Source organism: Artemia franciscana, chromosome 9 (genome assembly GCF_032884065.1).
Source record: "Artemia franciscana chromosome 9, ASM3288406v1, whole genome shotgun sequence".
In the NCBI taxonomy this organism is placed as follows: domain Eukaryota; kingdom Metazoa; phylum Arthropoda; class Branchiopoda; order Anostraca; family Artemiidae; genus Artemia; species Artemia franciscana.
The window spans coordinates 27,497,538-27,525,208 of record NC_088871.1 but is presented as its reverse complement, the minus strand read 5'-3'; the positions used below and the strand labels follow the sequence as shown (position 1 = coordinate 27,525,208).

Genomic DNA, 27,671 nt, shown 5'->3' with positions numbered 1-27,671 from the left:
AAGAACCATGAGCATTATGCAACGCATGATTACGTCGTTCTTATAGAAGTGGTCATATCACCACATTGTTTCACTAACTGCAAGCATATAAAATTTGGTATAAGGTTATTGGAGGAACAAGTGGGAGCCAGCAAAAAAAAATATCCCATTGCATTCACTGTTTGTAATTTTTATGAACAATGCTTTTAGTTTGCCTCCATTTTGGATAGAAATCTATAACCTGTGAATCTAATTATTTCTCGCTGGTTCTTTGTTCTCCCCAATTTTGAATATAAAAATTTTATGTACTACAAATTGGACCAGGCAAGTACGCAGTAATTTTTTTTTCTGTGAGCTCACTAATAAAACAAAATAATTTATTTAAGGATTTGTTAATAATTTGAGTAAGGCGTGCCCATAAACCTAGAAAATTTCAAGTCCCTTGATCCCCTCCACACCCTGCGTACGTACCTGAGTTGAACTAGTGAATTATTATACTATATATCAGGTCAAAGTTTTCTAAAATACTCAAAATCTAATCGACAACTAAATGTTTACTCTATGGTACTACTTCGATTGTACCTTTGAAACACTCTTGTGGTGATTTTTTCTTTCCTTTCTTTTGACTTTGTCCGTCATCCTGGTGTTCTCTTTCCTCTTCTTTCTTTATGTCATTCTTATCTTTTTTTTTTACATTTTCGTTTTTGGGAAGTACATCCTTCTCCCTCTGATCTTTCCGCCATTCTGCGTAAAGGTTTGGCGGCACTAACGAAGACCATGGATTAAATTAGCTGTTACAAATATAAACATAGATCCATTTCAAGGATCTATATGAAATGCTTATGATCCTTACAAGATTTTAGAAAAAAACTCTAGGCCTAATGTTTATGCATTATAAATATAGTTGGTATAATGAGGGCGCATTAGAACACTAGACAATTGACCGACAAACACTGTAGAATCAATATTAAAATACCAAATGATCAGAATCAATTGTGTTTATGCGCTTTAAAACTGCAGTTTTTACCTGGTTTTTCGGTTTTACAGTTCCTTACGCTACAAGCGCGTCCAATTTAATGCTCTGAAGCTATAGCACCAGCTTGTAGGGCTCTGGTTGGGGGAAGGGGTTGAAATCGTAACTAATTTCTAAATTGTCACTAGTGGTATGCCCAGTATGCCCTTTAGTCTTGCAGCTGGGATACCGAGAAGAAATAGAAATAGAAACTTTCAAATTTTTTTGGAGGAAGGGGGGAGAGGGATAAGGAACTAACGACTTTGTGTATTGGGGAGGGTGCCGAACATTTTTAACTGGCCCTCACAAAGAGCTTACACCATAAGATGTTTCATGTTTCCTCTTTTATGCCGATCATCTTAGGCTCTTTGGCTAATTATTTATAAAAATATAAATAGCTTGTTAGATTAGAGATTAGCCCCATCACCTTCCACTCGCAAACCTTTACGCTCTCGGCAAAGCGAAAAATAATATAATTTTGATTGAGCAAAAATAATCTTTTTTTCTAATCATTAGTCCAATTTCATTTAATTTATTTTTTCAGACTGCATTAACACTTTGGGGATTGTGCTGATCATTATAGCAGTGTAAAATAATGCATTTTTCAATCAAACCTACGGGAACAAATCAAGGTTTTGAATGCCTTTAAAAACAAGCATATTCTTTAGATACATTGGTGAATCTTTCTTATTCTCAATTCTTTTTAAGTATAATTAAGTTGGCCTCAGGCGGCTTGGTGCTGCAGTGAGTTATTAGTAGCAGTAGTAGTAGTATACCAATCATGATTGGAATCGAACGTTTCTAAATATTATAAACTTTTACAAGAAACTATTTTTTTAATTAAAGGAGCCATGACAACTCTGTCTTTCAATCTATGAAAGGACTTTTCTTGCAAAATACCATCCTTAATAAGGAGATTCTGCTACACGGGGAATAAAAACGATGTTGAGACTAATGAAGATAGCTCTTACTTTCTCCTAACGAGCTAATATGCCACTAGAGAAATTCTTCGTGCTGAAAACATCATGATTTTTCCCTTCCTCTTAGAAACAATGAAACTCTAGCTTAGATAGAATTTTGGGGAAATTGGGAAATTCTAAAAATATTAGAGCAATTGGTTGTTGGGGAAGGTTTAGAGCACTTTTTTCATTATAACAAGACTTTTTTTCAATAATAACAGCGGGCTTTGTGGGAAAATATTGAAATTGTTGTATATTTTAGTGAGTTTTGAGACAGGTGCAATCTTTATGAAACATCCCATGTTGGGTCATGTTTGCTCTGTTTGGAACGATGACCTAACGAAAGAATAAGATGAAGCTTTTAATTTCAGAGGACATTTTTTCAGCGATTTTTTTTTCTACAACCAATTATCCTTATGGTTTTAAAATAGTCTCTGCACTTAACTATCTTTACGATGATAATGGTTGACACTAAATTTTGAGATTTGTACTGATTTCTTTTAATTTCTTTAAAATAGGTAAAGAATACGGCATCGAACTTTACAGTCTCTACCGGTAGTGCTGATCTCCGCTTCGTGGCTCTTCAACCAGGAAGTGCAATGGGGGTTTGGAAGTTGGCCATCCTATACTTTCACACAACCTTCCTGTTGACCTTCCCCAGATCTCTCCAGGTACCAATTTAGATCTTACAGTCATCCCACTGACCCCAGTTCAAAACCAAACAACCAGAGACGCTAGGACTCGAACCCTGTCCTCTAGGACAAAGGATTTCAAGTCTAGCGTGCTATCCACTTGGCTAGGATTAGTTATATTTTATCAAATTCGTCTAATTTGTAAATCTAAAAAAATAATTTATGTTTGTTTCAAGTTTTGATGTTGCTCCTTACTTTCAATTCAAAAAGCTTTTTGTTTAATTTAATTTCTAATCGTTTTTAAAAAATGTCGGGAAATCTGACTCCCCCTTCATGGAGAATATCCACCCCCATGGAAAATTCCTCCATGAAAAGTTCTTTCCACGTAGAATACACCCCCTCGGCCAGGGAAATTACTCCAGACAATTCTATTTTAGCAAAAATTCCGCCCGGAAAATTCTTGCGGACGATTCCAGGCGGAAATTTTTTATTAGCGCACTTTCATTTGAAAAAGATTTTTATTTCTGATTGTCTTTAAAATCATGCAAAAAACTATGTTTTCTCGCAAATAGCCCCCCGGCCCCTAGTAGAGAGTTCTTCCCGCATGAAGTTCCCTATGGTAAATTTATCCTTTGGAAAATTCCCCTATGGAGAATTTCTCCCGCGGAAATCCCCCCCTCAAACAGAAAGATACTCTAAGCAATTCCAACCCAGTAAAAATTTCCCCGGACGGTTCTCCATAACATATCCACTTTAAAATTAAGTCAGGAAAGAGAAAGTAAGACAATTAAAGTAATTTCGCATAGGAATTCTGGAAATTTTCCCCAGTGTAAAATTTTCCCTGTAAAATTCACTCACTGATAATTCCCTCCCACGGACAATTTTCCCTGTGGCAAATCCTCATTGCAGAAAATTCACCCCCCCTCCAAAAAGTGTCTGTATACTTCCCAATAACAAATGTTATACATAAATGATGGGTAAATTTCATAAATTGGAGACCTTTCCCCGGGGACTGTGGGGGGGGGGCATTTTATTCCCAAAGGCATAGTTAAAGGACTTTCTAACTTTGCTGAATAAAATATTGAAGACTTTAGAAATTGTGATCGGTCGAATTGCAGGAAAAAGGGGAGTGGGTGGGTGGGAGGGGGGCTAGTTGCGACCCAAATATTTTTGATCACTTATAAAGAGCACTAGAACTTTAAATATCCGTTCAAATGTGTATTTTCTCGATGTTCTAGGACTATTGGTTCAATGCGATTACCCCTGGAAAAAGAAAAACAAACAAATAAACACGCATAAGTGATCTTTCCTCTGGAGAAAAAAAAAAAAAAAAATACAAAACTCAGCATTTTGTAGATGGCAGCTTAAAAATTCTACAATAAGCTTCTCAGGTACGCTGAATTTTACGGTGTGAATTTCATTAAGATTCCATGACGTTTAAGGGGTGTTTTTCTATTTTTTCAAAATCAGGAAAATTTTCTCAGGCTCGTAACTTTAATGGATAACACTAAATTTAATGAATCTTATACATTTGGAATCAGCACAACACGCCAAATCTTTTGATATGTCTATTAATATCAAAATTCCGTTTTTTAGAGTTTTAGCTAATATTGAGCCGAGTCGCTCCTTACTTACAGTTCGCTACCACGAGCTGTTTGATAGATTCATGCGTCCGTCGTTCAACTGTAATTATAGTCGGATGTCATTCTGAATATACTGTCATTCTCAATCAGTTGTTGATTTGCCTTGCTTTCCACTTTTTGTTCAATTTTGGTTTCCATCGAACAGAAACTATTTGATATATGAGGGGGGCTGCACCTTCTTCAATCTCTCGCTTCTTAAGCTAAGGTCTTAAAGTTCTTTCAAACTACTTCTCATTCAAATTCAACGGCCCTTGTGTTTGAGCAGTCTTTCTTAAGGAAATGTGACAATGAATTAAACTTTAGCAAAACGAGCGAGGGACTGACGAGAAAACATCCCCCCTCAAATACGGAATAATGTTTGCTCGTCTTAAGTTTTAATATTAATTCTTACTTACAGTTCAAAAATTGTTTTCATGTGTTTAATTTCTTGGCGTCTTTCCAATCATGCCAGAAAGTCCCCTTTCCTCCCCCTTCCCTGGGTAAAATTTATCCAGGATAATTCTTACCGGAAACTTTCCTCCTCACAGAAATTCTTCATGTAAAAGATCCCCCCCCAAAAAAATATGAATATTTCTCAATAACAAACAGACCTATTTATGTGAACATTAATAAAATTGGGTAATTTATAGTCCTTTTCCCAGGGACTATAGAGGGTCATGCCATCCCCACAGGCGTTGTTATTGGACCTTTTAGCTACGCGTGATCATCTGGCTACCCCACAATTTTGGCGAGATATCTTTGAGGAAAGAGGGGTATGGAGGGGGGTCAGTTGCCCACCAGTGTTTTGGTCGTGAACTAGGGCACCAGAACTTTTGATCTCCATTCAGATGAGCACTCTCTCAGTTTCCTAGCACCACTGATCCACAAGGTCATCCCTTGCGAAAACAAAACACTAAACAAATAAACACCCATCTTTAGTCTTCCTTCTGGCAAAAAAAAAATCACATTTTTGTACAAATGAGTTTGAAACCTCTACGATAGGGATCTCTGATAAGCTGGATCTGATGCTGTGATTTTCATTAAGATTGCTAAGCTTAAGGGTCTTTCCCCTTTTTTCAAGAATAAGGCAAATTTTATTGGGCCCATAGATTTTGACGGGTAACATCAAACTTAATCAATTTCATATGTCTATAATCAGCTTAAAAAACCCAATTCTTTTCATAAATCCATTGTTGTCCAAATCCCATTTTTTATAGTTTCGGTTGCTATCTGGGCCGAGTCACTCCTTACTTACAGTTCGTTACCACGAAAACTTTGATATTTTGCCATTATAATTGATTCATAAAAGTAACCTTAAACTACATGCTAAAATATAATGGAAAAATAGACATATATTATTGTCCTTATTTAAAAAAATTTCTTAAAAACTAGCGTAATCTAAAGAATATCGAGGAACAATGAGGAACAATACCTTGATTCGCCTGACTTGTAACAAATGTTTTGATTAATGTATCTGTAGTCTGGGTGTATAAAGATAATGCATATCTAAGCGATTGTAGCTCGGGAGATTTCTCCAGGAAGCTTTTCTTCAATCCGTTCCCTCCAGCATGGAAGTACTGCTTGATTGTGTCCAGTGCAACTTCTAATACTGCACACTGCTTAGGCGACAGGTTCTTCTCGAATTCCTTAGAAATTTCCTACAAAAATTATTCAGAATGATTACCTAGATAAGAAAGCGTTTTACTGCAAACGATGAAGGCTTTCTCAGACCGTTCCTACTTGAATATTTCTAGTGTTCAAATTGGTGTGAATAGCATATTTGTTACTTTCGCAGTCTAGGGATAACAATTTAGGGACGATAAATAAAATTTCGAATAGACAGTGATAATAACTTTCACAAAATATACTGGATATTGCAATCACATGTACAGTGATCGTCATCAGCAGAAATAATAAAAAAAATATTTCTTTAGAAATACTTACAAAAAGAGAAATCTTTTTTAGTATTTCTGCTGATGAGAGTTACTGCACACGATATCGAAATATCCATTATTTACTAAATTAGATGAATGATAAAAACGCTAAGACACATTTAAGACAAACACTAAGATGAAATAGATACTTGAATAAGAAAATGAAATATTATATTAAAAAAAATAATTTCCTTGCAAATAGGTTTGATTAGTGCAATGAATCATTTTTCTACCATACAACACTTCTTTGGTGTTCTTTGTCGTAGTTCCAGGTAAGAACGTCAAAACAATCTAGGATCTAAAGCGGAAATTTGCATAATAATTATATGTTTCAGGAATACAGAGAAATTGCCTACGAATTGTTTTCAGTACCAAACTGACTGACTGTATCTCAAACTGTAAGCCTTCGAAAAAATGTGGTTTAATCCCACTTTCTAAAGCTATATTGAGGAAAAGGTTGAGATAGATAGAACACGTTCTATGGATGAATGATGGTAGATTGCCACAGATTGTCCTTGTTGGGTAGTCGTCTAGTACCAAACGAAAAGCCGGTAGTAACCGAGTGGGGCGGGAGTATGTCGTAGGGAAAGATATAAAGCAAATGGGAGCTTCTTGGGAGGGTGTAAAGAAGGAGGCTTTGGAAAAATTGGCATGGAGGAGGAGTGTAAGTAGCTGTGTACCTTAGTGCTAAAGTGCTTCGTGCTACTTGGTGCTACAGTGATTTTTTAGTAGTAGTAGTAATAGTAATAATAGCACCATTAATTTTCTCAACCACTTTTTAAAGAAAATAAAGAGGGAAAGTAGAAATAATACAAAGGACAAAATAGCAAAACTAACAACATTACATCTGAAATCAATATAAAAATAGCTCACCGATTTATAGACCAAAGCATTCCATAATAATCAGATTTAAATAAAAAACACTTAAGCTTTCTGGCACCAACGATATTGCGAAGAATCCTTTTTACAATTATTCTAAGACAGAAAGTATATCACAATTTTTTTGTGAGATCTTGCTTTTATCCTTATACCTAGGATTTAATGGGCCATTCTCTCGCACTTGTTTATCAGAGATATTAGATTACTCTGAAAAAACGTTACCAATTACTGATTAGTGGAACCTGACTGATAACCTGTTACTGATCCCTGGACAAAAAGAAATTGGATTTGTCTTTACAATTTAAACATAATAGACAACTAATTGTTAATTACTTCTTTTCTACCGAAAATTTTCTATAAAAGATTGAAAATGGTATTCATTTGTTACTCTTTTCCATGAAGAAAAAATCAGAAAAAAACAGAGCTTAACAAAATTAAAGTTTTTAGGTTTCTTGGCCAGTGCTTCTTACATTTTAAATTTTGATTGTTAAGAGTTGACTTTCAAAAATAAATCCTTTCAAAATAGCAGTCAGCTATGGCAGTCACCGTGAAAGAGAGTCTCACAACATGAGCTCCAATGACAAAATGTGTCACCACCTAGCTACTTACCACGTTACTATTAGCGGTCCGTTAGAATTCTGATGTGACAAAGGGTCTATTCTGTTGAAATTGTAAACAATAATCCTTTTTCTGTCTTTTTGTCTTGTCTTCATGTCCGCAATAGGTTATCAGTCAGGTTTAACGAGGCACTCGTTAAAAACCCCAGACACCCGTCCAGTATTAAAACGGCTTAGATAGGTTACTAAATCAAATTGAATATATGTTTAGAGTTCAAATCGAGTTGTATGAAAATATATTTCTCATGATTAAGCAATAAAGCATAAAAATCATATGGTTATACAAACTGAAATGGGGATGAAGTTGTTTTTAAATTTTTATTTAATTGTATATCATAGCTGCCGTTTCAAGAGAGTTTCATTATATTTTAATGCGACTTTTAAAAATGAATTTGAAGATAGATCAAGTACTATTTTGTCAAACACAGATTTTGAGCTGTGTATCTAAAAAACTTTCCCTTTTGCAAAATTTTGAGTAAATGTTCAAGAAACTTTTTATGAAAAATTTTCAAAAGCAATAACATCCTGCGTACGAACTACTAAAGTTATTACGCAGTTTGTGCGAGTTATTCTACTAAGCAGCCTGTATTTAAAAAAAATAGTAATAAATAAAAGATGCCCGAATTTCACAAGAATGTCCAATATTACAACTTTATCACATACGTTTTTTAAAATAAAACAAAATTTCCTACATTAGTAGTTTATTGTATGTAACTTTTTAAGACATTGTTTTTCTAATTTAAACAAAATTATATATTGAATAGCATAAAACTTACTTTAGAAGTACTCTTGTGATACTTTCACCCTGAAGTCCCCAGTGAAAAATTATGTCTGGCCAAATTTGTGGCGTATTTCAAAATTCCCTTATAGTTTGTTCAATTCCCGTTTCATTTTATTTTTCATCAAATTAGTTTTAGATCAGTGGTTGTAGAATATTTGGTTTTATAAAAGGTCATTTTTTTACTCCTTCAGTCACATGGTATTATTTTATTTTTTTAATCTGCAGTCCTACATGTAGAAAAAAAAAAAATACTACATAAGGATATTCACTTACCCTTTATTTCAAAACATTTACTTAAAAATGGTCAAGTTAGCACATTCCAGCTAGCAATTGTAATAGTTGCGAATATTTTTTTTTTCAAATTCAGTTCTACTTACGATGAACAAAAACTTACCATGACACCGGTAAAGGCTAATTTCACATCCTGCTTGCTTGCACCAACTTTGAAGAGACGAGACACATCTTCAATTTTTGTGTTTGCTGCCAATGTCTTCGCATTGTCAGTGAGATTCTTCAAAATCATCTTTAGAGGAGATATTTTGATTAAATAAACTTACGGTCAAAGTGAGCTATGTCCGAAAAATATAATAGCACAATAGAATAGAAGGGTAATAAAAAATTTTAGTCTTCAATAAGGTAAGATAGAAATATAATATTTGAAATTAGGATTGGATAGACTACCAAAAATTGAGAATACTTCTTCGCCCCTATGTATAAACTGCTGTCCATCCATGAAATATTTCCAGTTGTGACTGTTTTACAAATTGGTGCATTTATCTGTTAAAAATTCTAACGTCTTAATTGGTTATCTAACACTTCCGCCCTTTTATAGATTCGTATATAAATGTTTTGAATTGGCTGAGGACTCAATTTAATTAGAAAGCAATACTCAAGAACTAAGTTTCCTCCATATAGATGAACAACTGCAAACAAACGTTACATTCTAAAAAAAAATGGTAAGTGTTATGATTGTTTATGTGGATTTCTATCAATTCCTAGGCCCTATCTGTACTTGGCTATTCGCAGGGATTTTAGTCAGGAGAGAACAGATGATAAGACAGAATTTAAAAAAATAAAATTGTACATTAAAAGTAGTATTCAAATTTGGAACAAGTACAAGGTTACTAGGTTTTTTTGGAACGACAAAAAAACCTTTTGGAACAAAAATTACTAGGTTTTTTTGGAACGACACATTTATATAAATTTCATTTTGGAAAATGAAAAATAGTGTGTTTTAATTACATAATTTGTGGCCCTTGAACTGTACACAGATCAGACAGTTCGTGGTAACAAACTGTAATAAGGAGCAACCCGGCTAAATAGTAACCGAAACTCTAAAAAACAAAATCTTGATACCAATAGCTACATCAAAAGAATCAAATTTTAATCTTGATTTTAAATATATTAATTTCATAAAGTTTGGTGTTATCCATCAAAAGCTACGAGTCTGAGAAAATTTGTCTTATTTTATCAAATAGGGTGAAAGAACCCCTAAAAGCCATAGAATCTTAACAAAAATCAGACCATCAGTTCCAGCGTTTCAGAGAACCCGTCTGTAGAAGTTTCAAGCTCCTATCTACAAAAATGTGAAATTTTGTATTTTTTTGCCAGAAGACAGATCACGGATGCGTGTTCCCCTCTCACGCGCATTTTTTCATCAAAGTCACTGGATCAAAATTTTGAGATAGCCATTCTGTTCAGCTTAATCAAAAACCTAATAACTATGTCTTTAGGGACGACTTAATCCCCCAAAGTTCCCAGAAGAGGGGCTGCAAGTTACAAACTTTGACCATCGTTTACATATGGTAACGGGTATTACGAAGTGTACAGACGTTTTTATTGAAACTTTTTCTCATTGGGGTGGGGGTGGGTCGTGGCGAGGGGGTTACGTGGGAGGATCTTTCCATGCAATAATGTTTCATGAGAGAAGAGAATTTCCATGACGGGAGCGCAGGATTTTCTAGCGTTATTGTAAAAAAAAGAGAAAACAAATAGTTTTTTCAACTGGAAGTAATGAGCAACATTAAAATTTAAAACGAACATAAAATATTACGTATATAAGGGGATTCCTCTCCTCCACAAGACCTTGCTCTTTACGCTATTTTTAGTAATTTCAACTATTAATTCTACGGCCTTTGGGATTCAGGGGTCATTCTTAAAGATTAGGTACAAAATTCAACCTTTAGCGTAAAGACGTCTCGTATTGACGACGAGACGAACCACCTCATATACGTAATAAAAATACACAAATATAGAAGTTTGTTACGTAAGTTAATTCGTAAGGTACGTGTGTTTATTACTAAAGAGAACGGTCGTAAAAACACAAAAAAAAATCTAGTTGCATTTTTAAGTAACAAGAAATTGGAGGGTAACTAGGCCTCCCCCCAACCCTTTTTTTTACCAAAAACGTCCGATCAAAGCTATGAGAAAGCCATTTAGAAAAAAAATAATATACAAATTTATTTTTATTTATTTATGTGCGGTGAGCCAAAATCAAAACATGCATTAATTCAAAAACGTTCAAAAATTAAATAAAAAAAGTTTTTTTTAACTGCAAGTAAGGAGTGACATTAAAAATTAAAACGAACAGAAATTATTGTGTATGTGAAAGGGGTTGTCCCCTCCTCAACGGCTCACTCTTTATGCTAAGGTTTTTTAATTGTTTTAAAAAGTAGAGTTTTGGCAAAGAGTCAAACTTCAGTGTAAAGAGCGGGGCGTTGAGGAGGGAACAGCCCCTGTTCGTTTTAAGTTTTAATGTCGCTCCTTACTTGATGTTAAGAAATTTTTTTTTATTTAATCTATAAACGACACTAAATTTAGTTTCGATTGGTTTCAGGCGTCAAAACTTGTCTTACTTGTGTTTCTTGTAATAGTTTTTCGATTATGAAACATTTGCATTCTTTTTCTTATCTTTAAATTTTGTTGAAAAAATTACAGATGCGAGTTCGAAATGTTGATAATTGCATTCTCTGGTATCGGGATCTTCATTTGAAAAAAGGGAAAAAGTTAATTTTTATAGCTAAAGCAATAAATGGCATGGAGTGGCATCATTTTTTTTTTGCAAGAAACTTGACATTCATTGGTTGGAATATGACTTAACAACTTCTAAACTTACGTTTTTGTCAGTCATTGGAGGAAGAACGATCGTTTTCTCCATTGAGTTCATAACTATCTTCCATAATTCTTTTAAAAGTCGCTTTAAAACTGACTTTTCACATGAATCTGCATACAGAGATAAAGAGCCTGCAAAAATATCAACATATTAATTCTAAAGAACGTAAGAAAATGAGATTTTTGTAGAAGACAAATTTCTTAACTTTGCAGGAAAGGGACGGGACAAAACTCTGCTTAAATAGTGCAGTTTAGGATCTAATAAATTCAATATATAATTTTCAAGCTGCCCAGAGACCAAGCTGTATATCTGCTGGTGAATTAAGATTTCCTAGGACATGGGACTTACGGAAGTACATTTCAAGCTGTCGGAAAAGATAATTTCGGCCCTATTTGGTCCTATATTAGGGCAAACCAGTTGTGCATTGATAGAATCTTGGTCCAAGATATTGAGAATATTAAAAAGATATGGAAAAAATAGTTTTTACGTCCATTTGCTCTGTGATTAAACTTATTTCTTTCTAACAGTTCGGGGTAACGAACTGGTAAGGAGCGACCCGGCTCAATAGTAACCGGAACTCTAAAAATCGGAATTTTGATATCAAAAGGTACATCAATAGAATTGCATTTTAATGTTGATTTTAAATATACAAGTTTCATTATGTTTAGTCTTGCCCATCAAAAGTTACGAGCCTGGGAAAATTTGTCTTGTTTTAGAAAATAGGGGGAAACACCCCCTAAAAGCCATAGAATCTTAACAAAATCACACCTTCAGATTCAGCGTTCAGAAAACCCGACTGTAGAGGTTTCAAGCTCCTATCTACAAAAACGTAGAATAGTATTTTTTGCCTGAAGACAGATCACAGATGCGTGTTTTTTTTTCAGGGGTGATGGTATCCACCCAGTGGTCCTAGAATGTCGCGAGATGGCTCATTCTAACGGAAATTAAAAGTTCTAGTGGCCTTTTTAAGTAACCAAAAAATTGGAGGGCACCTAGGCCCTCCCCAATGCTCATTTTCTCCCAAAGTCACCAGATCAAAATTTGAGATTTTATTGTTTTAAAAAGTAGAGTTGTGACAAAGAGTCAAATTTTAGCGTAAAGAACGAGGCGTTGAAGAGGGGACAAATCCTTTCATATACGGAATAATTTCTGTTTGTTTTAAGTTTTAATGGTACTCCTTACTTGGACTTAAAAAAAACTTGTCTCTTTTATTTAATTAAAGTTAGGGTCCCTTAGCCGCAGGACTTACGATGGTAAGTCCCATGCCGTTTGAGGTAGAAAGCTTTTTTGGGACCATATTTTCAGGTGAACTATTTTTTTCGATAGGATATAAAGGATTCCAATCTTCTTTTCCGGGGCCCATGGTAAATTTAAAATGCGTAGTATCGGCTGCTATTGATCATTGTCAATTTCTGCTTGCCCCTCACAAACAGTTTGATTTTGATCAAGTCATGAGATTTCTTCAAATTTTGACCAGTTTTTGAATTTACCGGCTTTTTTCATTACCTTCAGCAGAAATAAATAACAGTTAAGGGCAACAGTTATCATCTAACTTATAGGGTTTTTTTTTTTCGGCCAAAAGCCCAAAACTTGGGCTGAGAAAGGTGTTATCTAGCTCCTGCCTTCACCTCTTTAATATATGTAAGACTATCAAGAAAGATTAACAAGGTTGGCTTAGAAACTGCTTAACAACAAATCCGAAGTTTGTAAACTTGTAGGGGTAGACATCATCATGTATAAAACCCTGCACACACAATCACTACCAGCCATCCCTACCCCCTCCGACTTCCTCCCCCCCAAAAAAAAGGTAAAAGAATAACTTGAATTTCAATAAATATTCGTGACCTAACTGGATATCGAAGACACAAAATAAAAAATCATTCATCTACTATATTCCCTTGTTCACCTCCCCAAAAAAACAAAAACAAAAAAGATATTACAATCCCTCAAGAGAAAATACGCCCAGCAGGGATTAAAGTTCATCAAGGAGGCACACTCGTGCCTCTATAAAGAGGCGACACACGACAATGTTAAGCGATCTTCGGTTCCAGTGGTCGCAGACGGATAGGGAGGGATGCATTTCGTAGCCCGAGCTCCAACTAAGAAACCTGCAAAATTTCATCCCCCTCCAACTTTTCCTTCATGGGGAAAATATGACCGAAAGTTTCGACCTGTCAACCCAAGCCCCCCTTTAACGTTGTCTGATCGGGCTGAAATTCACAAGTTAAGGTCCCCTAGGGCCCAGGAGCTTATCCGCGAAATTTCAGCTTGATCCGATAACTCCTTCCCTGTTTTCCAGAAACCACGCATAGCCACTTAAAATTCATTTACGTTTTTTTTTCTAGACGCCTACAGGTCACATCCGACATCGGATCTGGGTGTACGAAGACTCATTCGATGCGGAATTCTCCGAGTAATTTTCCTGGAAAGTTTCGTAGGAAAATCTTAACCCCCCGAAAGTTTCAACCCTCCAACCCCCCCCCCCCCCCCCACCCCTTTTAACGTTGTCTGATCGGACTGAAATTCACAAGTTAAGGTTCACTACGGCCCAGGAGCTTATCCGCGAAATTTCAGCTCGATCCGATAACTCCTTCCCTGTTTTCCAGAAACCACCCATTAGCTTTTTAATTAACGGATTTCTCTCAATAAGAGCCCATGTTAATTTGAAATTTTTAAAATCTATTGAGAAGTTATATTTACACAAATGCAAGTTATTAGCTCAGTTGGTAGAGCGTGAGACTTTTAATCCTCGGGTCAAGGGTTCAAGTCCCTTACGGGCGGTTTTTTTTCACAACATCAAAAAAATTTTGATAACACCTGGACAGCTTATCATTTGAGAGATAACAGAATATTAGCTTCTTATGAGCAAAAGAAACATTTCGGTCATTCTATCTATTTTTTTTCTATTTTATACAATGATTTAAAAGCGGGGGGGGCGGCAGCCACCCAAGTTCCTCTCCTAATTCCTGTACGAGGAGTACAGGAATCATTAAATTACATCCACCATGGACTGTAGAAAAACGTACAGAAATAATATGAAAAAAACTTCGTTTTCTTAAAGAGTTAAAGAGGCTGCGTCCCAAAGTCGAACCTTAAAACGTACAGGAATTAGAAGAGGCAGTAGGGGGGCGACCGCCCCCCAAACCCCCAGCTTTTAAAGACTCTTTTGTACAGGGTTTTTTTTTGGGGGGGGGGGGCTTCATTGTTACTAATTACTAGTTTCGGCGCAATGGTTCTCCTGTCCTCTTGTGTTTAACATTTTTCGAAGTTATTCCATTATTCATTCATTTCAATTTTTTGTTAATTAAAAGAGGGCCTTTCCGAAGCCAAGAGCTGGGGGTTAGCAAAAAAACAAAAAACCTGTACAAAAGAGTCTTTAAAAGCTGGGGGTTTGGGGGGCGGTAGCCCCCCAACTGCCTCTTCTAATTCCTGTACGTTTTAAGGTTCGACTTTGGGACGCAGCCTCTTTAACTCTTTAAGAAAACGAAGATTTTTTTCATATTAAATGTAAAGAAACAGTGTCCTTTCAGTTTATGCCTACTGTGAAATTTATGTAGGTCAACAGCTGTCAAAACAGCCAGAAGTAATTCTTCTCATACCTGAGAGCCAACATGTCTAAAAGAAAAAAAGGGATCGCTTTTTAATAACTTGAGGTCACCGAACTAGCAGTGATAATGAACTCATTTAATAACGCGCGTGTATATTTAAACATAAAAAATACATTATAAAAACGGGTCAGACCAGCAATCAGTAATATATATATATATTCTTTGTCGAAAAGGCAAATCACGGTTATCACCAGTTAAAACACACAGAGCATTATTTTGTAAACTTCTAATGGGACGAAGGTGAGTTAAAAATGTACTTAACCACGTAAGACAACTATATAGGAGGAATGGTGTACAGAAGAAAATTAAATAATCTCATCATAACTTTAAAACATCATTGCTTCAGTTTCCTCATCATCCCACCATTTCTTTCAACCTTGCTACCTAAACATGAAGTGTTTTCGTTGAAGCTGAGGCCCTAGTCAAAAATAACCCCTAAATACTTTGTCGAAACTTCTTGAGGCACAATATCTTCAATGAACTGAATTTTATCAATCCAAGGGTAGTAATTGCTACCTTTTCCCGTACATAACAAAATGGGATTTGATGTGGTTTAGCTGAAATCTGTTAGCAGGCTTTCCTATTGGCACTTTTTCGTGCCAATATAAAAAAGTCAGGAGGCTTGTCTTTCATAGCAGGATGGTTTGTACTCAAGTATCATTCCAATTTTCCAGGCTGCATTGCATCATTACTCAAAAGAACATGGCAAACAACAAACTGAGGTGCGTTATTTGCCATAAAAATTAGCCTGTTCCCAATGAAAATTAATCCATTTTTACAAATTCTTTATATATAAAGTCTCTTCTTTTGTAGTTCTTTAGCCATTTTCAGTCCGCCTATAACAACGCACGAATTGTTATTTTCATTTTTTTTTAAAACAAACAACACGGCCTTCAAAAAACACAATGGAAATGACCAGTGACGACAAACATGCTCAGAGGCATAGATAAATCAGGTAAAAATACATGAATTAGACAACTATGGTGTATGCCGATGGTGACGTGACGGAGCAGGAATAACAAAGAGAAAGCAGTGAACATCTCACTCACTCCTGCAGTGTTGCCAGACCTACAGCTTGTTATTGAATTCCGTGGCGATTGGAAGAGAGAGGAGAACCTAATAATCCTGTCAGACCTATGAAAAGTATTAGTTTGATTGAGTAGAATACCTAGTTTAAATTTTATTTTTTGTTCTAATACACCCACGCCTTTCTTGAAATTAGTCTACACCCTCCAAGGATGGCAGGCCACAACGGTTGAGACCGCTTACATACAAGATAAGAAAAGTACAGGTGGAAACAATAGGATGTTTGAAATAATTTTTTTTGTTCAGCCCAATATATCTGGAATGTGTGAATTATTATCCAGTTTTTTCACCATTTATTGGGAAGAAAGAAGTTCCTTGTTGAAGGTTAGAGCCCTAACAATCCTGTCTGGAGGTAATCAAGGAAACCAGAGATAATTCACGCTTAATTATAATAGAACTAGATTGAATGCGAGAAAACATTTATAATTTTGATTTTTAATTTTTCATAGATCTTTTTGTCTTCACGAAAATGAAAGGCTTGAGCAAAGACTTGTAAAAGAGTTGTACACCAATTTTGACGAATTCATAATTGTTCCCAAGAATCATGAACACCATGATGAGACTTCATCAAATGTGTCTTCTCTTGATAAAGATAAACAGCAAATGACAGTCAGAAGAGAATTAGAAAGATTTGCTTTGCTTCTACTGGACTCCTAAGCATTTATCCCATCACTTGAGAGTTTTAAAAGAACATTTCGAGAAACCTTCAATGATGAACGCAAAGAAAATTGGCATGTCTTGGAATTCAAGCTAAAATCTGAGCAAAATCGGATACAAACTACTGTAAAATATGACACAGTTACTTCAAAGGCTCATTTATATGTGTGTGTATTGTTCTTTTTACCGTAAAAAATATAAAGAACCAGTTATGGCATGGATGGGTAGAATCAACTTCCGATGATAAGACTATGAAGGAATTGTACTATCCAATTTTTGCACAAATTTCAACTCGAATCAAAACCAGCTTTAGACATAAGCTGGCAGTATTTTGCTTGTTCTTACATTCTTATTTTGTTTAATTTAAGCTACGACAAAAACAGAGCTATTGAATCAACAGCAAAAATAAAAATAAAGTTCATTAATAAAGGTCAAGTAAAAGTCATAAAACATTGAATTTACCATCAAGAAGGTCCATGAGTGGTCGCAGCACTTCATCAGCCTCAGCTGCCACCGAAGTTCTTTGAGTAGGCTGACTGGAAGAGAATTGACCGCTGCCCTTTATTTGCCCCAACATATCACCAACAGTTTTCACACTTCCAGTGATGCGTTGTTCCAAACTTCAAAATAAACATAAAATCAGCTACAGTAATACTTTTATATATGGAGATATATAATCCAATATAGGATTATATATGAGATTCTTGGCTAGAATCTCAGGAAGTTCAGGTTTGGCAAGCTGAGAAGCCCACCTCGCCGTCCCTTGGGATATATGCGGAGGTCAAGGAGAACTGGGGCGAGGAGCTTTACCTAAAAACGGGATTGGCTCCGGATGATTTGAAATGGGTAATGTATGTAAGGGGAAATTTTTATGCCTCTTGGAGAACGTAGGGAATATTTAGGGAGAAATAGATTGAGGGATGGTCCTTACAGTTGCCCTATGTTTGGAGAGATGGATGAGTCTTTGCAACATTTTTAGGGGATTGTAGCGAGTTGAGGGAGTAGGGGATTGTAGCGAGTTGAGGGAGTTCCGCTTGGAAATATTTGGTAGGGAGGTTTGGAGGAGAGATTGGATTTCGGAAATTTTGAGAAGTAGGTGTTTCTTAACTTTAAATAATATTGGAAAGTTCGTCCGGATAGGTATGAGGTATCGTGATGTTTTCTTAACTATTTAGTTTAATGTCTTTTCAGTCTATGTTTGTTGCTGTATATTTTTACTTGTTTTGTGTATGTCATTATGCCCCAATTGGGCTTTTCGTGTGATAAATCTATCTATATATCAATCTATCTATCTAGCTATCGATCTATCTATCTTTCTATCTATCTATCTATCTATATTCATACAAAAGATTTAATAAAAGGGAGATTTAAATAATAAATAATGCATGGAAAAACAGGTAGAACTTAAATGGTTTTAATATGTAAACTTGGGCCCCTTTCCTAAAGGTTTCTAAGTAGAAATTTATTTAAAGGTGGGTTAATTTTCTGAATTGGAAAAAAGGGGGCATTTAATTATTATTATGATCACCGTTATGATTATAGGAATTCGACGCATTCTAAAAAAAGACACTAAAATGCTGATTGAGGAGTATGTAAAGAATTTGAAATGGAAAATTCTCATAACTAAAAATAAAATCTTGCAAATAGAAAAAGAACATATCATGCAAACAAAACGCAGTAAGGAGATAATAAAGTAAAACCATCCCTAAATGAAAACCAATGCCATTTAAATGCGAATGCAATTCAGAGGAAAATGAACGATACATCCTCTACGCATTTGGAAACTAACCGGTAGTTCGTCCATTTCCTAAGTCATCAAATACTCTGTCTTCCTAAACAGGAAGACAGGATTCCTAATCCTTAGGGACAGGCCAAGAAAAAACCTGCAGTATCTGAGCAAAGTTTCTACAGAACCGTTAAAAAAAACAAACAAAAAACAAATCAGCATAATTAAAGATCAATGGGGCACAAACATAGTGTACATAAAAAAGGATTTTAAGCCGACTGATTGTGTATTTTTTTACTCAATAGTATTTTGACCCTAGCAAAGGTAGAAGTGTTTTTTTTGGGGGGGTGGAGGCAATCAATAGCAGAAGTATCTTTAGTTACTTAAAACGGACACTAGAACTTCGTTCAAATGATTCCTCACCTGATATTCAACAACCATGAATTCAATACGGTCATATCTGGAGGAAAGAAGCACTGCCGTTTATACAATGACACAGGCATGGTATCGGATGACTCGGATGATGAAAAGAGTGCCTAGATTGGACTTCCTTTTTATAATTAAGAAACGATTATCAAAATTGCCAAAATCATCTTGTAAAGTGTGGCATCTCTGAACTAAGTCTCTCACTGCTTTCAAGCAGTCAATTTATCTATTTCATTGGTCAGGCTAAGATTCCGTGAAGTGCAAAAACAAATGGAGGTTTCCAAGAAGGTCGTTAATATTCTTGACAGAAACTTCCTAGTCAAGTCAATTTGGATGTCATTCGCCAAGCACTGATTCCTCTTGAGGAAATAAATTTAATCCCATAAGCAGGGATTTTAGGATCTTTTAGATAAACCAACTTACTTCAAAAACGGAGCAAAATGCTATGGCTCGTGTTGAATAAAAAAAAGAAAAAAAAAAGAATTTTTTTTTAGACACCCCTGGATTATGTTCTCGTGTATAGTGCAAGTCCAATATTCTGTCAAGTAATAACATTTTGGGTCGCAATAACTCTGGCATGAGATAAGTACATATCCACATTGCTATTCTCATTTATTATAAGGACATATTTAATTTTTTTTTATCAGCCTATTATACCCTATAAATGTACTTTAAACCTAGGTAAAGGAGCAACCTAGGACGTCAGATAAAATATAATGGGTGTGATGAGAAAACAGAAGAGTATTTTAATAGAGAAAAACCCTTTAACATTTCTTTAAATAACCCATTTCTTGTCATTTGTATTGATATTTATGAATGAATACCAATTACACTTAAGAGGTACTAAGGTTTTGGCATTGGGAGAGGAGATTCGGACAAGGTCATATTAAACATAAAGAGGAACATAAACAGTAAATATCAGTTTTTGGAGGAAGACACCTTGAGACTCTTTCAGATGTCTGAACTTAACTTAATATTTTTTTAATGTACATTTCATATCGTAGCTGTAGTGATCTGCATTTTCATTCTTGGTAGAGTATTTTGCATTACGAAATTATCGTTTTCTCAAAAAAAAATAAATAGGCCTTCAAAAATGATTTACTTTGCAATGATTTAACGTGCTTGATTCTTTGAAAAGGGTAAGAACAGTTTATTTTCTTAAATGTCAGATCCTTATATTGTTTTTCAAGGATACAAAATGACTTGCTTTAAAGAAAATATTACGGGAGGTGCTTAATATAGTGTGAAAACAAGATCAGTTTTTGTATTAAGAACCTTATGTTATAAAAGCAGAAGAAAAAACTTTAGGTGGTAGTTCCAGAATACTTAATAGATTATTAAGTCTCTCAAGTGTTGACCAAGACGAAAATCAGGGGGTCTAGAAACTTACACTCTCCCTATCTGGTGCTCTGTCAGGTACGATGTCCCTGGATCTTATACCGTTGAGTGATTACCCTTCTGATTGTACTTGACGCAATTTTAATGGGGCGAGATATATTAACCACCCTAGATCCAGCCTCTTATGTATTTATAACAGATATTATTTTAAGCCATTTGTTTCCTTTTTTACTTATAACAACATCATGTCATGAAACTTTATCGTGTTTTGCCAAGGGAATTACATTTTAAATAGCATTTTTCTCTCAGTAGGGGGGATCGAAGAAAGTGATTGAGGGACATTCGTTCTTATGCATTTTCCGTTTTTTCACCATAATTTTGCGTTGCCGCTGGCAACAATGTCCAACAACCGATTGTCTTTAGGAGACACGCATTGAATTACATAGTATACAATAAAGAGCCATTTAATTTGTTTTCTCTCTTCTTTCAGTAGATATGTAAATATTTGAGGAGAGTCTCCTGTTTCATAGAGATTATCTCAAGAAAAAGTTTAGTTTTCCTTAAAAAAAATAATCGCTAATAAAATTATGATAAAATAAAACACAAAAAAGCAGGCAGAGCATTTGATATTAATCCTTCTTTTGAGAGGAATAAGGCGAGGGCTAAAGGCTCATGATCGTCCTTGACATAATGGACCATACTGGGAAGAAATGGCTTTTACTGACTATTCGATATATATTTTATGGAATCCTCAACCCATTTCAAGTTCATTGATGGTTAGCCCTCACCCTTTCATCTCTTCGTTCGAAGCATCAATTCGAGAAAACGTTGAACCATTTTCCCTAAACTAAATCCCTTTGCCAGGTCCACGTAGGCGGGAAATTGTGTGGCAGCCAAGAATTACGTGAGCAAAAGGAATTAGTTTGGAAGTTTCAATCCCAATCTTCTTAACAACGGCTTTGATGTCCAAAGTTGCACATGAAGTGATTGTCTTAGGCTCACTATGCAGGCGCACTTAGATTTGATAGTTCTCAGACCTTTGCCTCGTAAATAATCAGAAAGTACATTGACGAAACAGGCTTTATTTTTTTTTGCACCAAAGAAATTCCTCCTTTTGTGATCAGTCTCATTTCTGAGCTAATCAGCGTTTCCCGTCCAGTGACACGATTTCGCTTAGGATGAGTCATAACTCTTGTCGAAACAGCAACGTCGTAGCCATCAAAGACAATAACGGCGTCTGTATATTTGGCCGAAACATAGTTCCAGCACCGGTCTAAAATATTTTTTTTTTAAACCAGGGAATCCTGTGGAAAAAAGAACCCCCGTTTAAGAAATAGGTGCAAGTCAGACTACGATTTTCCCCAATAGTACTAATTTCTGAAAGTCCCTGATAGATTTGCTAGCTCTGGTTTATTTGAATTTCGGAACGTACTAGAATAATCAAAAAGCGTCGTAGGACAAGAGCAAAGTACATATTGAAATGAAGATTCTTCCTCCATATTCAATCTTTTCGATTCAGTTATAGGCAATGAAGTTACATCCTGCAATGAAGTTAGCAAACGAAGTTATTCAGTTATAAGCCTGAAATAGCAATGAAGGGTCTAAACGGTGGATTTCTCCCTCATTTTTTTTGCTTCGCCGTCATAAGGATTGCCTAATCCTTCCGTTTTAACGAACGCACCTTCAAAGATATCCCTACCATTCCGTCAAGAATCTTTTTCTCAACTTGCGCTGCTTTGGCGGTGCTCACGTTTTTTGCAGCAGTCATTCCAGAAGTAAGGTTTCGAAGCAACAGCAAATCACACTCAAAAGGAGAACACTGCTCGACAAAGTCAATAAATATTTGTGTGTCTTTGTAGTCCCTCTGATGCCTTAAAATACCAGGCTCTTTCTGTTGGTTGCTTGTGTGATATGAAACATTCGTCATTTCTTGCATCAGAAGACTAACGTGAGCACAGTCTAGACTTCACATTTCCCACACTTCCGTCATTCCTCTACCTCTAGTCAATCCGATTGCTGCTTTCGGACTGCCGTTTTCACAGCGTGAAAGCCTTTTTCGAAAGACTGGAAAATTACTGAGCTTGAACGTCCAAGATTGTTTTTCTGCTCTAGGTGTAATCTTTGCTGACTTCATTTAGTTGTTGTGACTAGCTGCTGTGAGGTAAAGGAGCATGTCGGAAACTTATGAAGTTTCTATTGACCTGTATGTTCATTTGTGAGGATATTTCAAAGAATGACAACTATACCATGAATTGCACCCACGGTATTCCTGTTCGAATCTCGTGACTTTGCTCTGATTTAAGAGCCGACAAAGAAGCTTTAACTTTCATGAGACTTGAAGACGGGGAGATATGTTCAAGAGAAGCTCGTCTATCCATTACTTTTTCATAAAGGTCTTTGATTTTGCTAAGCTTAACTGTCTTCAATGCAAGTTCTGTATTCAATTTAAGTTCTGCATCTGAATCCATGCCTACAAGTTACTTTATCAGAATCGACTGAAGTGCTGCCTCTACAATGGTATGAGCTCCTTGTGCTTGAAAAACAGCATTACCACTTAGAAGATGAGAAACTGTATCAGAAGCAACAATCGATTCAAAGACTTCTTTTAGTCCAGATCCATTCATTAAAAATCCAACGGCACCGACAAAACTCATGAGGGTGTAGAATCCTCCTACTCTAACTACTACTTTTACAACGCAACTTCCAGGTCCTTCTGCATCTATAACCTTCATGGACTTCCACCACAACGACTGGTCAAAGGTTACGATAAAGGTCAAATATGCCAGAAAAAATTGACCTACCTAAAGCAATTTTTTCAGCTTAACTTTTGAAAGGATCAATCAAGTAAACTAGGAATTCTTCCTTGAGACATAAAAGTTAGACGACACTCTTACTCATTTTTGTGAATATATAACCAAATAGTGTCTGAGTAATTTAGAGTGTCAGGTTCAACCTATGTCCGGTTCCACCCCGACCTCCCCTATGTAAAACAAGGTTTTGTGTGCATTAGAAGCTGATTGCTTTAGAGTATGAATAATACCAATCTCTTTAGATGCTTTTGACAGCTTCACAAAACATTATTGTTATAACATTGGAATAGTTTATAAAGTTTTGGTTATCCCCTGTACATCTCAATCATTCTAGTAGAGAAAAAGTATTTATTGACTTTAAAATGTATCCTTACTTTTGATGGCTCAAACTAAAACATATCCATCACATCCATGCATTATTTAGCTATGCTCTGATTTCAGCTTTGCAAAACCTACCTTGGATCTTGAATGTAACTAAAAAGTTAACTAGAAGCCAAAATTGATCAGTAAGCGTCCTGCTGACAAGTTTTTTTTAACTCTAATATAGGCAAAATGTTCTTGCACATCACCGTATTTTCTGAATAATTTCCCACCGAGAGCGTTGAAGAATATTGAAGATGCTGGACAATTTTGGGGATGTATGCAAAGCTGTTTATTTTATTGAGTGTGCAATAGGGGGAGCGGTGAAAATGCAAGATAATAGGACAAGAATTTTTCCTAAGATTTCGACATAGGAAGTGTAAATTTTCTCTACGTGGATCTGACCTCGTGCAATATCCAACGTATATTAATATACACTTATCGCGTGTGTGTGTGTGGGGGGGGAGGGGTTCTTCTCAGGGATGATCAAAACACATAACTGATTCTATATTTGTGATCTATGTACCAGATTTTCCTATCAGTAACTTTTTAAAAGAGCCAGTTAATTTTTTTAAGTCGTTATTTTAGAAGAAAAGACGTTAATTTTGCCTCTAACGATTTTGCCAGATTTTTTACATGCTATAGAGAAATTTTTTGCGGTTCGAATGATAACAAAGTAAAAATTCTTGCAATTTATTTGAGGTAACCCCTAAAATTAATTTAGATCGACCGTAATGTATATTAAAAACGGGATTCATCATTGGATCTGTAGTCATCTGCCATTTTGATTTTATCACCATTTGCGACTGTGATGACGCCCGGGCGTAAAAGCAGTTGAATCAAAAACACCAAGAGGTTCCAGCCAATCTTTAACATTGAAGTATTTACGAATAGTTATACAAAAGAAAATGTTTTGCTTTACATATGCTCCCTTGGGCAAAACTATATTTGGAGATTGTTTCTTTATATCCTAGCTTTCATGAAAATTTGTTCTGCGTTTAAAGAACCTTTCTTCCAAGGAAGGGATCTTCGCATCCTTTATCAGAATGCGTCAGCTATAAATTTTCGGTTTTAAACACAGCATGAACCAGGCTTACAAAGGAACAAAAAACACTTGATGGAAGAAAAAAAATTGCAGGTGAGTTCTGGCTATAAAATGAGTGAATGCGCTCAGTCCTGCATTTGTTATTAGGAGAAAAAAATCGGAAAAAAAAAATCCAAAACACATATACTACAACCAAACATACATAAACTAAAATTCCCATGGAACATAGAAACGGGGTGGATGATGCTTCAGAATTCAGACTTATAAGGCAATGAAAAAAAAAAAGCAAGGGTTAAGAACCGAAGTTGTAGAATTTTCGAAAGATTCTCTCTTATTTTTGGATGGAAGGAAAGGGACCCGGAAACACACAATGCCTTCCAGAAATTATACAGAGATTGAAAGACCAAGAGATACAAGAGTGGGGTTGTTTAGTACGTTCGTCGGAAACACTGAATGAATATAGTAAAGTAAAAGAAATTTTTGGGGAAGAATATTATTTTAAGGTAAATTTACCCTGTAAATATTTAAAATCATGGATCCAGTTGAGGGGAAATTGCCTTCCAGAACATAGGAAACAGAAATGAAAAAAAAATATGGGAACAAACGGTAAGTGCGGGTATTGCGGAAAAGAGGATAATAATTTAGCCCATTTCCTCATGGAGTGCCAGGAGCTTGAAAGTCTTAGGGATGAAATTTGGGGGGGACCATCGGTTGGTGCTACTTTCTGATATCCTGAGGTCTTCGAAGCCTGGAACCATATGTAAAATGGCATGATATGTGGAAAAGGCGGGAGAGGCCCAGTCGGGCCCGAGTGAATGAAAATAAGTGTTGTTTTATATTGAGTGTGTGTTCTATGCAGTGTTGTATTATTAAATCATGTTCTGTATGGCCGTAAGGCTAAAATAAACTTTCTTTCTTTCTTTCTTCTTTCTAATATTCTAGAAATGAGAAAAATTAAGCTACAATGACACTTTCTTAAATAATGAAACACTCTAAAAATAGAAAAAATAAACTTTTCTCGAAGCAAAATAGTCGAAATGGCAAATAAAACTAGTAAAGAAATGAATATTACAAACAATTATGGAAAATATTGAATAATGGTGATACTTTGGGAGAATGAGTCAAAAATGGGAGAAACAAAAATTTGGGAGATCCAACTCCTGCATGTGTGCATGGTGGCTATGCACCCGTTGCTATTTTTAAAAAAGTATTTTATAATTCTAAAACCCTTATAACAATCTTTATTCTATAGAAATATAATTATATTGTAGAAGAAATATAATGATATAGACAATATATATAAGTTTTAAGACAGTGATTAATATAAACTAAAAAAACGAAAACTTTGGCGTAATATCTGGAAACTTAATCTCTAATATAAAAATGAAACAAAGTTGAATTCATTCAACTTTTTTAAAACTAGAACATCGAAAAAAATAAAATAAAAAGATGAAAACTCTATGGAAAGAAAAAGAAAGAAATACCGATCCCCCCCAATTTCAATATCTTGATGATTTTCCCGTGGCTTCCTGTAATTTTCGTACAATTCATACTCGTCAAATGGAAATTTTAGAAGGAATCTATTTGATATTCAATGAAGTAGAAAGGAAACTCAAGCCTTTAGGGTTTTTATAGAGAGAAGTAAAGCCAAGCTGCCATTTATGGTAGATTCTGTTCGTTTTAATGTAAATCTTATTACTCTTAATTAATTTAATTTTTCTCTTTTTAGGTTCAAATTTTTTCTCCTTGTTCCAGGATTTAATCATACTTCTTACTTTTCCTATTTTTTTTTTGTTGAAAGAGTTTCTTTTATTTATCTCGTGAAGTAATTTATCCAGAGGCTTACTTACTGTTAGACAATTTTCATTTATAGCGTAATGATCGCAAGAAATGCTAAGACGGTTTATGTGAGCGTGAAAGTGCCTGGCGCAAGTGAAGCATTGAAGAGGAATTAAGTTACCTTCCAACGAGTTTAGGCCCATAAAAACACTAGGACCTTCAAATTAAATAATTTGAGGTTATTTAATCACTCTCTAAAGGTGTTACGACTTTCTTTTCCATCGCTTTCCATTGCTTTCGCAATGTCTGCACTAATGTGTTAATTACGATATGGAAAGTCAATGTTTTTTTTAAAAATAGCCTGGAGCCAATAGTTTCAGATTTCGCCTCCAATTCTTAAGTTCTACGAAGAGGTTCAGTAGCTCCTGCGTAGCTGACCGAAAGCGATCAAGCAAGTAAAAGAAGTTAAAACAAAAGAATGACCTATATCATATTGGATTAACAGTTAGTTCTAAAACCATATGACTAAAAAAGATTACTGGCAGCGCAACAAACATCGCCCGGTGATATTAGCTTAAAGTATGAAATGTTACCTTTTTGCAAACATTTGTGCAAGCTCATCAAGAACATCATTAAGGCTTTTCTGGAGGTCCTTCAATATATTAGCAGCGTCTTCTTCGAGGCTGTTTCCCCCCATCTGTTCAAACATTTTCTCTAATTGCACTCTCAGCTGCTGAATATTGTTCATTAAAGTACAGGCCTAAAAAAAGGCAAAAAAAATAAACGTTGATTACAGAATCATAGATCAATAGAGCTAAAATGGAAAGGGGAGAACTGACGTTGTCTTCTTCCTTTGGTCTCAGACTTTAGGCAATAAATATCCTACGTAAGCAATGTGTCACCACATTGTTGTAGCAGCAGCTGTTACAACATGGAAAAGAGTGATGGCATACGGCTCTTTGTAAATACAATTTAACTTTCCTATTTCAACCAGAAGGATGTGGTAGAAAGTAAATAGAGGAAATTAAAAGCTCAAATATTATCATTCAATGTCCAATAAATTTGTTCCTTTGGTTGATCTTTAAGCTCCTTAACTTAAGGATATATGGTCCATTCTATTCTGATCTTTTTCCTGTTTCAAAGAGTGATTATGCTATCAAAAGAATCTGGTGACATCAAGCAGTTCGTGGTAACGAACTGTAGTAAGGAGCGACCCGGCTCAATAGTAACCGAAATTCTAAGAATTGTAATTTTGATACCAATATTTGTATCAAAAGAATTGCATTTTTATGCATATTTTATGTATATT

The 27,671-nt window shown here is 35.4% G+C and overlaps 1 protein-coding gene across 4 annotated transcripts in view; it reads right to left on the bottom strand.

Moving 5' to 3' along the window:
* LOC136031216 (protein unc-13 homolog B-like) overlaps positions 1-27,671 on the bottom strand; it is a 467,059-nt gene that overhangs the window by 20,684 nt on the left and 418,704 nt on the right. For 3 of the 4 annotated variants that reach the window (XM_065710597.1, XM_065710594.1, XM_065710595.1), the window contains 6 exons: positions 26,956-27,122; positions 17,341-17,498; positions 11,531-11,658; positions 8,810-8,938; positions 5,637-5,862; positions 562-744 (listed from right to left, as the gene is read on the bottom strand). In XM_065710597.1, coding sequence (XP_065566669.1) covers positions 562-744; positions 5,637-5,862; positions 8,810-8,938; positions 11,531-11,658; positions 17,341-17,498; positions 26,956-27,122 — 991 coding nt within the window. The remainder of the gene's footprint in view (positions 1-561; positions 745-5,636; positions 5,863-8,809; positions 8,939-11,530; positions 11,659-17,340; positions 17,499-26,955; positions 27,123-27,671) is intronic. The other variant, XM_065710596.1, reaches the window with a different exon arrangement.